The sequence below is a fragment of the Brachyhypopomus gauderio genome, chromosome 19 (genome assembly GCF_052324685.1).
Source record: "Brachyhypopomus gauderio isolate BG-103 chromosome 19, BGAUD_0.2, whole genome shotgun sequence".
NCBI lineage: Eukaryota > Metazoa > Chordata > Actinopteri > Gymnotiformes > Hypopomidae > Brachyhypopomus > Brachyhypopomus gauderio.
In genome coordinates this window covers 7,103,908-7,120,086 of record NC_135229.1, presented here as the reverse complement: position 1 = coordinate 7,120,086, position 16,179 = coordinate 7,103,908, and the positions used below count along the sequence as shown (strand labels likewise).

Sequence of the window (16,179 nt, the reverse complement as noted above, 5' to 3'; positions counted from 1 at the left end):
GGTCATGGATACCCATGGCTCACTGACGCATGTTGAGAGTGAAGGTTAGTCCATGTGGACTGACTCTATACAGGAGCTGCTGCAGTACGAATTGCTGACTATGATAGAACGGTGTCAGAATATGGCAGTGCTTGCTGTATATGTAGCTGTGTAGCCACAGGCCAGTCAGTATGCCCATGTGACCCCGGTCCGCTGAAAGTGCCTACATAGGGTATTTCTGACAAGCATATATTTTTATGTCTTTGTCTCATCTGTAGGCGATGAATTGATTGCTTATAAATGAATGATGCAGTCTCTGACGTCCTGGATGTTTTTGAAGTAACTACTTTTAATAGTAGGATGTTAAGTGAGCTCAAAGGAATTGTCATCTCATAATACACCACTAATCATACTTTGTCTACAGGACTTTGGTGCAAGTTACTTGGGTCCATGAAGCCATCGTGTGTGGCCAATAGCCACTGAAAAAAGTCCAAGTGGCATCCTGAACCAAAGTTGTCCTTTCATGCCTTTCATGCCTAAAGTTTATCCACACTCAGGAGGACACGTATAATAATACACCAAAGTCACTTATACTGTCACGATACAATTCCAGGAACATAAGACTGAGTTTTCTTTGCATCAGTGGTCTACATAGACCACTGTTCCATTGATCATCTTTGCAGAAGGGTAAAAAGGTCTGATTGCAACACAGTCTGCCTTCCAAACTGCACAATGCAATTGTGTCCTCACCTGTGTTTGCCCAGGGTCATAAACCTGATCAGTTCCAGTTTACCACATCCTGATAATCGTGGCACTTAATGAAGTCTTTAGTGAAACTACATTGCATTGGGAAGGGATATAAACTAACTCAGTGATGCAGTTGTTGGTTTACTTGCTCATTTTTAAGTACTTAGAGCTACAACCTTCTCTCTTTTTTGGTCTTTTAATGAATTCCAAACTGTTAGGTTAACCTATGACTGGTCCCTTATTTTATTTAGCTGCCATCCACTACTGTTGCAAGTTCTATGATTTTTACACCAAATTAAGTCCTCATAGGCCCATTATAAACGTTATTTACAGACACTGCATGAGATTCAAGACATCGGCAAAAAAGCATTCAAACATTTTTAACTAACCCATGCAAAAAGAGTTCTGCTTCTCAGAGATAGTAAGGACATTAGTATTTACATTGTAGGTTTTTCAAATGATCTGTCTGACCTGCTGCCTATTTCTGACACATGAACACTGTGCTGAAAATGTGCTGGTCCCCTATATCACTCACTGATATCAATAGGGAAAAGATTAAAGTTCATGTGATCATGTCGCCTGTGTGGGACGTGCCAAGTGACTAGCAGTCCAATCTATCCAGTTCTCCAGTTGCACGTCAACCATGTGCAGTGCAATGTGGCATTATAGCTTTACAGACCTTAATAAGGAGCAGAACATATGCACATTACCCAATTTATAATCATGTGGGAAATTATAGGCTCCAAATTTACATATCTGCAGATTTCGTGTTTTTACTTACATATCGACTTTTAGTTCATTTGTAATTAATGCTCATTTATTTTGTTGAATTGCAATTTTTACAATGCACTGCGTTCAGTCAAAAATGTTAATTACTTTTAAATGTAGTCAGTTTCTATAAAGATTTCTTTTTATGTCTGAATATTTTTGTTTTTATTATGTTTTATGTGTATGATGTAGGTAAATGTATTTATGTGCAGTATGTATCATGTAAAATTGGCCTTTTATTGATATGTTCATTTTTTCTATAATTTTTTTTTGTTAAATTAGTAGTTCTCCTTTGTAATGTTTTTAACTTCATCAAAAGGAAAATAAGTATAGTAACTGTAACATATAATAACCAGACAAAAGATCAACAGAGAGGAGAGAGGAATTTCCAGTATTCTGCACAATCTAAGCCAACACCCATTAATTCTGGGGATTCCTGACTTGCCTCATACACTATCTTGATCTCATTGTTATGCTCATGGCGCTGCCCGTCGATGTGTTACGCTGGATTTAACTTCATAGGAGGTATTACTGCGGCATGTTGGAGGTTCTAGAAGTCAAACTTTGCTTAGTGAGAATACATCAACAACATCTGAGTTTTCACAAAGTTATTTTTTGTTTTAGTGTCTTACAGTGGTACGTGCACCTCTGCGAATGGTTTCTGAGGCGTGTCCCACGGTTACTTCACTGAAGCTATCAGAGAAGAACCGGGGTTGTTGTCTTACGTTTCAGGCTGATAAAGAACCATCACTTGCTCGGTGATATTTAAATTTGTAATGAGCACTCTGTACTTTCATCTCTTAGATTGAGTAATATTGACCATGTACACAAGTCTGGGTCAGCACTGATTTTCACGCAATGTCATACACAAAAACCCCAGGACAAATATCTGCTCTCTGAATTAAATTTTTGCAAATAGGTTGTTAACAATAGTGAACTACAATTAATTTGTCAGATTGTTAACCCACATTTACCCATAAAACGCCCTGTTCTAAAGCTTTCTGTTGTCATTTTGAAACTGAAGATATAATGAAATTTCACACTCATGAAGTTTTATCAGGAGACTATCGGGAGAATAATGAGAATTCCCAATTCACCTAATTCCCAACTGCAAGCAATGTTAACCTGCTAGCGTTCACTGGGTATGCTACCGCGCATCCACTAATGATGGATATGTAACATTTTCACACTGACGAGGCATGCAGAGGCATATCTGAGCACTTTTTCAGTGAGAGATCAGCACGTTGTAATCTTTTCTATTTTACAAAGGTGCACTTGGAAAGTGCTGGTAACTGAATTATCAGTGAACTATTTAGGCTATAAATTCACTATACGTTTGTAAGGGGAAAATGGACTTGGGAATTTCCAACAACGCCAGTTCCGTCCAGTGGCGTACGCCAGCAATTGGGTAATCGTGAACAAAAGACGATTTTGTCCCCTTTACCTCTGACTCAGCCCCTTCAGGTGTGGGCGTCCTATAAAAACCGTTACTCCCCCAGACCTGCCTGCTGCGCCCATAAGTTACACGGGGAAGCCCAGCGCAAGGAGCCTCGCTATGAACATCATTCTCATCTCTGCGTTCCTAGTGTGCCTCGGTAATGTAACAACAGTCAAAACTATTGTTCGCCGTGTTTTGCATATTTTAGCTACGTTTTAGTGTTAATTTATTGTTATGTGTCATTTCTTTTCGTCTTTAGTGCATGCTGCACCTTCTGCCAATAAGATCAAATGGTGTTTAAAATCGGATCAGGAGCTAGCCAAGTGCTCTAAACTCGCATCGTCAGTGCCGGAGCTCGGATGCGTGAAGCGTGATGGATCGTATGAATGCATCAAGGCTGTGAAGGTGAAACAGTAGTGACTTTGTTAATGAATATTATCTGAAGTGCAACTTATTTACCTTTTTGACATATACGCAATACCATCGGTTTTTTTTAAACTTACGTTTTTTTATTGGCCAGTAAGCAATAAAATATTATTTATATTTCCAGGAAACCAGGAAGACTACTGTACTGACCTCTGCTCTATAATATTCTTTATCAGGACGGTGAAGCAGATGCCATCACTCTAGATGGAGGAGACATCTACACAGCTGGACTCACAAACTACGATCTTCATCCTATCATTGCAGAAGACTATGGAAAAGGTAATAATTTTTAGAATAATTCTAAAAAAAAAATCCTCTGATGATTAATTGGCTGTTTTGGCAAGTGGAATGTGGAATAGGTGATACGTGATGACAGCACCCTTGAAATTGTTTCAGATGGGGAAACCTGCTACTACGCTGTTGCTGTAGTAAAAAAAGGCACAACTTTCAAATTTAGTGAACTTAAAGGGAAGAAGTCTTGCCACACTGGTCTTGGAAAGTCTGCAGGCTGGAACATTCCCATCGGCACTCTCGTTGCACTTGATTATATTAAATGGAGTGGTGCAGCCGACTCCAGTGTGGAGAAATGTGAGTAACTGGGTTAGCAAACCTTCTAGCAGAAATAGCTTTGTCAGTGCATGTTATCATATTTTAGAGAGGCTTATTTATGCTTACATTTATAATTTCCTATTATGCAGTGAGTATCCCAGTTAAGGATCACAGTTAAATATATACTCAGCACATATTGTATTTGAAGAAATAAATGAACTGTACACAGAATTAATACATTAATTAAATAAATTATGTCCACGTTAGGGTGGTAGTGTGGTCAAGAGATACTGGCCTACGCTCAATAAATTAATCCCTCTTTGAGAAATACAGTGTTTACATAACATGCACATGTTTTACAGCGGTGATGGAATTCTTCTCAGCCAGCTGTGCACCTGGAGCAGAAAAAGGTTCCAAACTGTGTGAGCTCTGCAAAGGCGATTGCTCACGATCTCACAATGAGCCCTATTATGATTATGAAGGAGCTTTCCAGTAAGAATCTCAGCATCATCTCATAAAGATATCCTCAATTATCACTATAACTGTGTCACCTTTACTGATCTTTTGTCATGTTGACTGTTGTACACTGGAGCATGTTATGACCTGACCTGTTCTTACAGGTGTTTGAAGGATGGAACTGGAGATGTAGCATTTGTGAAGCACCTTACAGTAAAAGGTGAGATAGTATCCATATCCATGTAGATAGTGAGATAGTATCCATATCCATGTAGATAGTCAGATAGTATCCATATCCATATAGCTAGTCAGATAGTATCCATATCCATATAGTTTCTCATAATTATGACTTAGTATCTCCTAATAATGTATATGGACAGTTTTTTTATTCCAATGGCGGGAATGGGCTTCCATACTGATCTAATCTCTCAGACAAAGAGATTAAAGTGTACTTGGCAAGTTCATGTTTTTTTTCCAAGTTCTCCATCATTCAAAGCTCTTTCCTTATTTTTCTGTGCATTTATCCTTGTTTTCATGTGATCTATTTTTTTTCACATTGTTAATGTTTTCTTGGTGAGTTGTGCTTATATGTTGAGCTTCTATAAAGTAACGTTACATCATTTAGAAAGGAGCTATTTAAATAAAATAGTTTTGCTTGCTTGTTTGTTTATTTTCTTAATTATTTCTATGTTTATGTTAGATGCTGATAAGGCTGACTATGAGCTGCTGTGCAAAGATGGCACCAGGAAGAGCATCGATGAGTATAAGGACTGTCACCTGGCTAAAGTCCCTGCCCATGCTGTCGTTAGTCGCAAGGATCCAGAACTGGCCAAGCAGATCGTTGAGATTCTTACAAAACTTCAGGTATGCTATTGAAAACAGTACAACTAACTGTATTGCTTAATATCCTGTAACTATATTCCACAATTAAGAATACATTTGCCCCAAAACACTTTGAATTACAATGGTGCATGTTTAGAGAATTTGATGCTAACTAACTTTGTGCTCCACAGGGTTATAATCTCTTCTCCTCTGAGGGCTACACTGCAAAGAACCTTCTGTTCAAAGACTCGACCAAAAAGCTGGTGCCGCTGTCTGAGACCACTGACTCTTATTCATATCTCGGAGCAGAGTACATGTCCACAATCAGGTCTCTAAAGAAAGGTGAGGCCTAGTAAACTCACAGATAAAAACAACAACGTAGTGTAATCTATTCTATACCCTCATTTATGTTACAGTGAATGGTGGGGGTTATAGCAGTTTTGCTTTCTTCCTCAGAGATCAGCACAGACAGCAGTCCGGGTGCCATTAAGTGGTGTACTGTGGGCCATGCTGAAACAGTCAAGTGTGATGCGTGGTCGATCAACACAGTGGATGATCAAGGCAATGCCAAGATCGTGTGCACAAATGCCAAAAATGCTGACGATTGCTTACGCAAGATCCTGGTACTGTGGGCTCAAATGCATGGGACATGGTTTCCCACCATGAGTGCTGTTTACAAGATGTTTAACTGAAACAGGCACAGTTATCTCTCCTCTTCACGTTTTGTCTTTGCAGCGTAAAGAAGCTGATGCAGTAGCTATTGATGGAGGGCAGGTTTATACTGCTGGCAAGTGTGGTCTGGTACCAGCCATGGTGGAACAATATGATGAATGTGAGTATACATTCTTGACTTACTGTATATTAAATACTATTTTTTTATTTCAGCAAATGAATACAGTGCATGTAATATAAAGTAGCTAATTAATTTTATTTGTATCTTTCAATAGCAAAGTGTGCATCTGGAGATGGTAGGTGAAGCCTGTTGTACTTATAGTACTGTACTGTAGTACTTATGTTTTAAGTACTTTGTCAAGTGTAAAGTTTGGATCATACCAAACCAATTTATATCCATTATATCCCATCAGCCTCAGATGCTTCCTCATACTACGCTGTGGCTGTAGTGCACAAAGCCTCTGGTCTGACCTGGGAGACACTGAAAGGCAAAAAATCCTGCCACACTGGCTTGGGCCGCACCGCAGGCTGGAACGTTCCCATGGGTCTCATCCACAAGGAAACCAAAGATTGTGACCTCTGTGAGCATTACTGTCATCTTCTGGTCTTACAGTTGCTTGGACTTTCATTTTACTTTTTTTCAGGGTTTTTATTATGTTTTACTGCTAGTGCATCAAATCCATAGTTAGCAATGTCACATCATATTGTTTTTGCATTGGCCCTGAATGAAATAGAATAGATTTCACTTCACATTTAAATGACAAGAAGAGCAGAATAAAACACTGGTGTAATAAATAATAACATACACTGAGCAAAAACTGCCTGACATAATTTAGGTCTACCTGACATGCATTTACATGTTACACATACAATGGCCTTTATTTTGTTTCTTCATACATTTTTTGTTCCACAGCTAAGTTCTTCAGTGAGAGCTGTGTTCCTGGTGCAGACCCCACGTCCAGCCTGTGTGCACAGTGTGCAGGCAGTGGCAAAGGAGTTGGGGGAGATGCGGCCAAATGCAAAGCCAGCTCAGAGGAGCTTTACTTCGGCTATGCTGGGGCATTCCGGTATGGTTCCCATGAAACCAGTAGCACTTTATGTGCTATTATGTGAAGAAACATTCTGGTCAGGTCCAATTATATGTCATGTGTAGATTCTGAAATGGTATTCAGTTAAAGTGTTTGTGACTGTTCTCTCACAGGTGTCTGGCTAAAGGCACTGGTGATGTGGCCTTTGTTAAACATACTACTGTACAGGAAAATACAGATGGTAAGTCTGCCACTCTGGTAATAATAATGTTAGATTATAAGATTAGTCCTTTCTACTTGTGACAGCGAGGGGGTCCTTCTCCTTCTGCTCCTCCTGCTCCACCCCAGGGGGGGTCGCCTGGCCTCGGTCAGGGCGACCACACGCACCCTTGTCAAAGTGCCTCTTTGTATTGGAGGACCGCACCTTGGAGTGAGCACGGCCCCACGGGGGGAAGGGGGGAAGGGGGAGGAGGCACTATTGTCCTTATCCACCTCCATCTCCGAGTTGGCAGGCTCCTCCCTGTCAGAGGCACCCGAAAGGTTCTCCATGTCCTGGTCTCCTGGGAGTGGGGACTCCCCGCTGTAACCACTGCCCTCTTCCAGGGATTCTACCTCCTTTGCGACGAACAGAGTCTCGGAAGAGGACTCAGAATAGTCCCCTATAGTGTCTTCAGTGGCAGACTTAGCAATTTGGGGGCTCAAGGCGAATTTAGCTAGGGGGCCCATCAACATTAATATGCGAGAAATAAGTCAGCTAATCAGGGGGCCCCTACAGTGGGTTGCAGTGGGAGGGGCCCAAGGCAGTTGCCTAGCCACGCCTCTATGCAAACACCGCCTCTGAGTGTGTTGAGACTGATCATCCTCTCCCTCTGACTCCAAGAGGGAGTCAGCTCCGGTGCAGTGAGCCCCCCTATGACCAGGAACAGAGCCTCATTGGTCCTGGTGGAGACTGTTCCCACTCTGCATCCTGGATGGGGTCCAACTCATAGTTGGAGAACCACCCCAAGACCAGGACTGGAGCTGTCTACTCTGAGGACACCCTCTCAGTTCCTCCTCCTCTCTTGATGTCAGCCATGGGGGGAGGACTTGCACCAGAAGTGCTGGCAGACACTATGTATCAAATGACTCGCATAACTTCAATGATCTATATTTTAAGTTAATTAAACATGCCCTTCCACACATTCTGCACTTCCTCTCTAGGAAAAGGTCCAGAGTGGGCTAAATCTCTGAAATCAGCAGACTTTAAGCTGATCTGTCCTGGTAGCTCTGCTGACATCTCCAGCTACAGCACCTGTAACCTTGCCAAGGTGCCAGCCCACGCCATCGTGACTCGACCAGAGAAACGCAATGATGTGGTGTCTGTGCTCAAGGAGCTGCAGGTAAGTGCAGAGCTTTGTGCAAAGAAGATGGAATTAGTCACCCAATGGTAAGATGGTGGTAGTCAACATTACCTTTTCATATAACTCTATTAATTGGCTCCCTTGTTCATGTAGTTCACAGTCCCCACAGTATTACCACTTGACATTGCAGGGGCTCAGTAGATCTTGGAAAAACAATACATATCACGACACCTTCATTTTCTGCTCACTGAAGATGAGTGACTTTGTGCTTTCATTAACTAAATTTCAGGTCAAGTTAGGAGCTACCGCCTCAGAAGCTCCCTTCAAGATGTTCCAGTCAGAAGATGGTTCAAACCTACTCTTCAAAGATTCCACTAAGTGTCTCCAAGAAGTTTCCTCAGCAAATTCCTATAAGGACTTTCTGGGCTCAACCTACGTAGAAACCATGGACTCTCTTCGCGTTTGTTCTGATTATGTCCCAGGTAAAAAAGCTTACAAATGCACATTAAATTGTGTTTGGTCTATACATGTTCCTAGAACAAAGTATCAGTCAATTTTCTTTGCTTTGGTTTTCACAGACTTGGAGAAGGACTGCACATTCAATGAAGGCTGTGGTTCTTCCATCGCTGGCTAGAGCAAATTTTTGTTTTTTCTTCCACCTGTTTCAATGTTATTCTGATGTTACTGGAAAAGGAAGCCTTGGTACTCTTGGTGTTTGTGTTTTTTTTTTTTACAAAGCTGTCACAATTATGTTTTGATTGTTTAGAAACAATCTGTGCTTTCATGTCAGAAAATCATTAAACAGTGGCATATGTAAGTATTTTCATTTGTTGAGTGATATACTATTTTTTATTCATACTTCTATTACAACTGTAATAAACAGCCATATCGTTTAATGTCACAGTGACATATATGCAAAACATCGTCCATTTATCACTTTGTTAAAAATAAGATACATAAGGAAATCAATTGGAATCAGTACCACTGATTTGACTTTCATCAGATATAAACATTGCTAACAGCTCAGTTATGACTTGCTTAATACAAATACAAATGACATTTTTTTAATTTAATGTGGGGTTTTATTAATATTTAAAAGTAAATAGAAAGAAACTAGAATACATTTCTGCAATTGTGGAACCAACTATTGAATAATATGCACTTGACAATTCTCAGTTATACTTGATCTTACTGTGAGATTTATATTTTACTTATCATTTGTCAAGAGAACAATGCTAAAGTTAAAGTGTGAGCAGCTTAATCCAAGAAGTTTCCTGGCCATTGGAGCTAATCGGAAATTACACCATGCATTCAGCAATAAGGAAGTAAAATTTATAGTATTTTTAGACTGAAAAAACCTGAGCTTAAAAAGCACAATTAATATTTTCACCAAATGAGGTGGAAATAATATAATTTTTTTACCAATTAGTAATAAATTAATAATTTATTATCTTAATATAGTATTCACATTGTTTATGTAACCTATTAAGAGTGCTATAGCAGAGCCATATAGAGAGAGAGAGTCGCGACAACGGAAGTTCAAAACGCTTGATGGTCACGTGATTCACGGAGGCTTCAGATAGTTCCATTTGAGCGCATAAACACAGAGACAGAACTGAGATTTGAGGATTATTGTGAACATATAGCGACCAACTTTAGACTAATGTTAGAGCACATTACTGTTTAATGCTTTGATTGTTTTATAATTGTTATATATTACGTTCATTTATATATTTAGAGGGACAGGAAGGGATGAGAAATTCAGATTAGATTAATTTTCTAACATTAACATATCTTTAAATCATGGTGATTTCTGTAATCCCATGGTTTTGGGGACCTAAGTAATCTAAATGACTAATGTAGATTTTCTGACAGAAGGAAATTTTTCTTTGAATTCATTGTGCAGAAATATGCTTTAAAAGGGTACATTAAAACACATTACATTTACATCCAGACAGTATATGACATATTAAAATACATTGATAAATAATATATATCTTGTCTTTTTAATACACTTATTTACAGCAATTAATTCATTAAATAAATCTCTAATAATCTCAAATATGAATGTCAAGCAGTTTTTCTGTGTCCTTTCCTCCGTATTGTTTGTGTAGTGTCCACCATGGTTTGCTGTGCTGCATGGGGATGCTCCAATCGATCAGAGAAAGGAGCAAAAATGTATGGTTTCCCCACTGATACTGAGAGGAGAAAAAAAAATGGTTGTCTCAACTTAGCAGGAGCAATCTTACCCTCACTAAAGATTACAACAGCAAATATATATGTGAGGTAATCATCAAACACTGCATTTGAATTTTCACAATAAACAAACTATTGGAAAGCTTAATGCCTGATTTATTAAAATACAGAATAGTGAACAAAAAAATCAAAGACTCCAGACAGACAGGTGCAGGGTGAGGGTGCTATCTAGTTGCAGGCTCCATTGAATCCCCTATGGTTCTTTGGCTTAAAGAGAGAGAGGAGAAAAAGACAGGAGAAAATGATTATTATGAGTATTGATGTGATATGAATTTGAATTTGTTGCACATCCTTGGTTGTTTTTTATATGTGTAATGAGTGTATACGTATCCAGTAAGTGTTCTCTAATACTGTGTATTCACCCACTATGGGATATGTATATGGGTAGACAAAACTGAGTTGTCATGTGTGAGGAGTAAACTCACATCTGTCAGGGCTGACTCGGCTGCCACTCCCTCTACCACCAGGAGGGGCACCCGAGTCAGTCCTAGACTTGCTGCACGTAATCAGCAATGATTCGTTTCAGCTGTTCTAAGGCTTCTTAAGGAAGCTTTGGGAAACGGATCATTGCTGATTCGTTGTGGTTTCCATGCGCTTTCAGCCGGTATCCTCGGCCTCTGTGGTATTCTTCACACGAGTTACAAGGTGTCTCATCATCTCTCTCTCTCTCTCTTTGTTTGTCTCCTGCTCTCCTTCGAGATTTCTCTCCTGCGTCGCTCCCTGACCTTCCTCAAGTTTTCACAAGCCTTTCTCTTCCTGTCATTTGTTTGTCTTTGTTTTTGTGAAGGGTTTTGTTTTGTTTGCGGCGTTTTCTGCCTGCTGGCCAGCTTCCTTCACTGGCATTTTCAGTTTCGTTTTCGCGTCGCTTTCATCCGCGCTATTTCAGTTACGTTTGTTTTATTTTTTCTCCCGTCTCCTTACGGTTGAGCTTTTGTCACGCGTCGAGTTTTTCCGCGTTCGTTTTGTTTCATTGTTTTTACCGTGCTATCACAGTTTATATTGTTTCCCTTTTCACGCGTTGAGTTTTCCGCGTTTGTTTTGTTTGTTTGGTTCAGCGTGATTACTTTCTTGTGTTTTGTTTTTACATACGCTGGCGTGGTGTTAGACGGCACTTGGGTCCTCCTATTCACACTCACTATACGCGGTGGGTACTTCCCTGTACTCCCGCGTTACAACATCACTCTGCAGGCACATTTTGAGGCAGAGCAGTTCATCAGAACCAAACAGGGCAAGACTAGGCTGAGAGCAGATGCTGTTCCCACCATTTTTGTGCATCGCCCCGCTCTCAGAAAGAGGAAGCCCCCTGCACTACGATGCACCACTGGACCTGTAAAGACAGGGCCCATAGCTGCTGATCACAGCTATAGTGTTGACACAGGTATAATAAGTATGAACTCCTAATAATTATATTATTTCTTTAAGTGATAGAATATTTAAAACTTAATTAAATCTTAATCTTTTATATCCAGCAGTTTCAAAAACTGAGGAAATACATTAATAAAATAAAAAAGAATGAAACAAAATAAAAAGGAAAATAAAATAAATAAAAGGATAAATAAAAGCAAATAAAACGTTAGTTGGTACTCCAAAATGGATATCCTCATTTCACCTCCTCGACCCAACACACTCTACAATCACACTCAAATGTTATATTTAACCAATACTTAGCTACCCTGCAAAAACATCGCGTTTAGGTGAAATGGCATTAAGAGAGGAATTTACAATTAATAAGCTGTCGGTCGTTAATGTGAAATCTCGCTAACCGTTTTTGCGTTGTCTTAGCATAGATTTAGTTCCCTAAATCTGCTTATTAAGAGGTGGATAATTCACTAAAATGCTTTAATGCACATTTTAATGCACATGTTAATTTGATTCTGATGTCCTTATAATACACAATCTGATTTTTTAAGCGTACTAACCTGTAAAAGTGTATCACAGATGGTCCACTGCTCCAGCTTGACTGCGCTGCTAGTATTTGCTGCTAACTTCCGGGAACTATTGACAGGCTCCACGATCCGCCATTGCTGTAAAAAAACTGGTCCATTGGAGTGACCGGAGATGTCGCGACTCTCTCTCTATATGGCTCTGATGTAAACAAATTTGCACGGAAACCCAATGGCCAATTATCGACATCAGCAAAAATGATCGCGATTAAAAAAATTATTGTACGATAAGTCGATAATGTAATTATTGCGACAGGCCTACTACTAGTATAAATAAATGTATACATAAGAATTAAGAGTTGTAAGAATTAAGTGTTGTAGAAGAAATACTTTGAATATTTTGCTGGGCAATCCCAAAATTACCTGTGTTGATGAAGTTTGCAAATAAGGCAGCCTTGCTTGGTTGTATCGGTACTTTGCAAGCTGTTCTTGCATAAAAAGTGTGAGGTAGAATTCTTTTCCACAATCAACTCTTACCGTGTCCCATAACCCAAAGGAGAGAACCACTGGTCTATAACACAACACTTAGGCCTATATTTAGCTGACAAATATATATTTAAATTAAATTCCAGACTGTTGGTTAATAATGCATTGTTCATAATTAACCACATAATGCTCATTACCTGTAGACTTGTCCGTATATTGTTAGGTTATTCTTTACAGGCATTGTAGAATACACCACAATTTTGCTGCTGTATCCATCAACTGCAAGCACATGAGTCACCCCAAACATCACAAGCTTTTCATTTAGGTCCAAATGCATTTTGTGTCCCATGTATTCAGCATTATAGGGCACTGGGCTGAGGTTTCTTGCACCCTGAGTAATAAAGAATGAGGAAGTGTGACATGTCTACTTTTCTCAGGAGGCACGAATGAAGTAAACATCCAAAATCACATGGACATGCCCACATGCACCTTTACCATTCCTAATGCTTGTCAAGTGCTGCATGGAGTTCAAGTGCTGCATGGAGATCCTTCCCGGTTAAAATTATATATAATGTTCATTAGAAACAGTACAAATGTATTGACATCTTGAAAGGTAAGAGTAGGTACAGTTGTGGTCAAAAGTTTACATACACTTGTAAAAAACATAATGTTATGGCTGTCTTGAGTTTTCAATAAGTTCTACAACTCTTATTTTTCTGTGATAGAGTGATCGGAACACATACATGTTTGTCACAAAAAACAGTCATAAAATTTGGTTCTTTCATAAATTTATTATGGGTCTGCTGAAAATGTCACCAAATCTGCTGGGTCAAAAATATACATACAGCAACAAAATTTGTCAATTTTGGTGATGTAGCGAGTTGTCAATCAAATTAGCTTCATGTCATGGCCTCTTCACTTCTTGTAAGTGATTCTGATTGACTACAGCTGTTGACTTCTCATGAGCCCATTTAAATAGGGCTCATTTGACCCAGTGATTAGACTCAGCTACAAAAGCTACAATGGGAAAGTCAAAGGAACTCAGTGTGGATCTGAAAAAGCGAATTATTGACTTGAACAAGTCAGGGAAGTCACTTGGAGCCATTTCAAAGCAGCTACAGGTCCCAAGAGCAACTGTGCAGACAATTATACGCAAGTACAAAGTGCATGGAACAGTTGTGTCACTGCCACGATCAGGAAGAAAACGCAAGCTATCACATGCTGCCGAGAGGAGATTGGTCAGGATGGTCAAGAGTCAACCAAGAATCACCAAGAAGCAGGTCTGCAAGGATTTGGAAGCTGATGGAACACAGGTGTCAGTCTCCACAGTCAAGCGTGTTTTACATCGCCATGGACTGAGAGGCTGCCGTGCAAGAAAGAAGCCCTTGCTCCAGAAAAGGCACCTTAAGACTCGGCTGAAGTTTGCTGCTGATCACATGGACAAAGATAAAACCTTCTGGAGGAAAGTTCTCTGGTCAGACGAAACAAAAATTGAGCTGTTTGGCCACAACACCCAGCAATATGTTTGGAGGAGAAAAGGTGAGGCCTTTAATCCCAGGAACACCATGCCTACTGTCAAGCATGGTGGTGGTAGTATTATGCTCTGGGGATGTTTTGCTGCCAGTGGAACTGGTTCTTTGCAGAAAGTAAATGGGATAATGAAGAAGGAGGATTACCTCCAAATTCTGCAGGAAAACTTAAAACCATCAGCCCGAAGGTTGGGTCTTGGGCGCAGTTGGGTGTTCCAACAAGACAATGACCCAAAACACACATCAAAAGTGGTAAAGGAATGGCTAAACCAGGCTAGAATTAAGGTTTTAGAATGGCCTTCCCAAAGTCCTGACTTAAACCCCATTGAGAACATGTGGACAGTGCTAAAGAAACAGGTTCATGCAAGAAAACCATCACATTTAGCTGAACTGCACCAATTCTGTCAAGAAGAGTGGTCAAACATTCGACCTGAAGCTTGCCAGGAGCTTGTGGATGGCTACCAAAAGCGCCTAGTTGCCGTGAAAATGGCCAAGGGACATGTAACCAAATACTAATGTTGCTGTATGTATATTTTTGACCCAGCAGATTTGGTGACATTTTCAGCAGACCCATAATAAATTTATGAAAGAACCAAATTTTATTTTTTGTGACAAACATGTATGTGTTCCGATCACTCTATCACAGAAAAATAAGAGTTGTAGAACTTATTGAAAACTCAAGACAGCCATAACATTGTTTTTTACAAGTGTATGTAAACTTTTGACCACAACTGTATTTCAAGGACATGTTGTTCCAAATCCTCACTCTCTCTCAAACTCCTATAGAGGGTTGAATTGTAGCAACCTACCAACAACTTTAAACATGGCGAATGGCCAAGACTGGCCTTTAAGAAATATCAAGGGCAGAAGTATCATTTGGGTATGCTGAACGAGTTGTTTAGACTGGCAGGCAGCTCACTTGGCACCGTGCTTCATGATAAGGCTGATGCGTAGCTCGCGGTATTCTCCCCACTCTCCCCTCTGATGCAGGCCTTTAGATGACAGATATCCTGTCATTAATTTGCTGCCAAAAGTTGATCCCGTCTGTGTAAAACAATACAAGAAACCATATCGATGTAAGGACATCAACATGGCTATTTTGTCATAAATGTATGGAACCGACGAAATGAATCATGATTAATCTAACGGTTTCCTCTCTAACAGCTGATACTACGGCCAGCTCAAGAATAAGATGCTTATCTGTGACCGTCCTCTTCATTAAGCCATGCTCTGAATGAAATCTTCGTATACTCATTTCCGACGCTCCGTTACAAACACCTTCAGAACGTAAACGGCGCGTTATTTCTGCGTCTGTTGCTCCGCTTTCGGACATATTTCGGATAACCTCATAGTAACGTTAGGCTCTAACGTTGGAGAATCCATGTTTGAAAGATACCGCTCTGCAAGTTCGCGTTTAGAACGATTCAAACTTGTTTACGTATATCTGGTTTATGAGAAAACTTTTCAGAATCATTTTCAAAATCAGTTCGTTTTTAAATTATCTATTGAGACTTTATTTTATAATTTCATTTTTCATACAGAACATAATTCTGGATAATATAATATGTCATTTTGCAAACACACTACAAAGTGAAGGAAACAATAAAATCCAGTCAACTCGCCCCCTCCAAATACTTAATTAAAAAACGAAAATGCTTTGGACGGAACGTACACGGACCTTCCATATACTTGCTCGGTGATATTTAAATTTGTAATGAGCACTCTGTACTTTCATCTCTTGGATTGAGTAATATTGACCATGTACACAAATCTGGGTCAGCACTCATTTTCACGCAATGT

General features: G+C 39.7%; 1 protein-coding gene and 1 long non-coding RNA gene across 2 annotated transcripts; one reads left to right on the top strand and one right to left on the bottom strand.

The window, feature by feature from the left end:
• Positions 1-2,930: 2,930 nt before the first annotated feature.
• LOC143482988 (serotransferrin-2-like) lies at positions 2,931-9,045 on the top strand. The gene is made up of 17 exons (XM_076981638.1): positions 2,931-3,089; positions 3,192-3,337; positions 3,535-3,637; positions 3,755-3,946; positions 4,270-4,399; positions 4,528-4,583; positions 5,064-5,227; positions 5,377-5,527; positions 5,642-5,808; positions 5,921-6,017; positions 6,133-6,153; positions 6,271-6,438; positions 6,771-6,924; positions 7,059-7,126; positions 8,086-8,264; positions 8,515-8,707; positions 8,804-9,045. Exons 1-17 carry the CDS (start codon positions 3,050-3,052, stop codon positions 8,857-8,859), a joined length of 2,085 nt encoding a protein of 694 aa, XP_076837753.1. The 5' UTR covers positions 2,931-3,049; the 3' UTR covers positions 8,860-9,045.
• Positions 9,046-12,089: 3,044 nt separating this feature from the next.
• On the bottom strand, positions 12,090-15,742 carry LOC143483398 (uncharacterized). Its single transcript, XR_013122488.1, has 3 exons — positions 15,299-15,742; positions 12,788-13,241; positions 12,090-12,566 (listed from the first exon to the last, which is right to left on the bottom strand). It is a non-coding gene; the product is annotated as an uncharacterized LOC143483398 (long non-coding RNA).
• Positions 15,743-16,179: the final 437 nt, after the last annotated feature.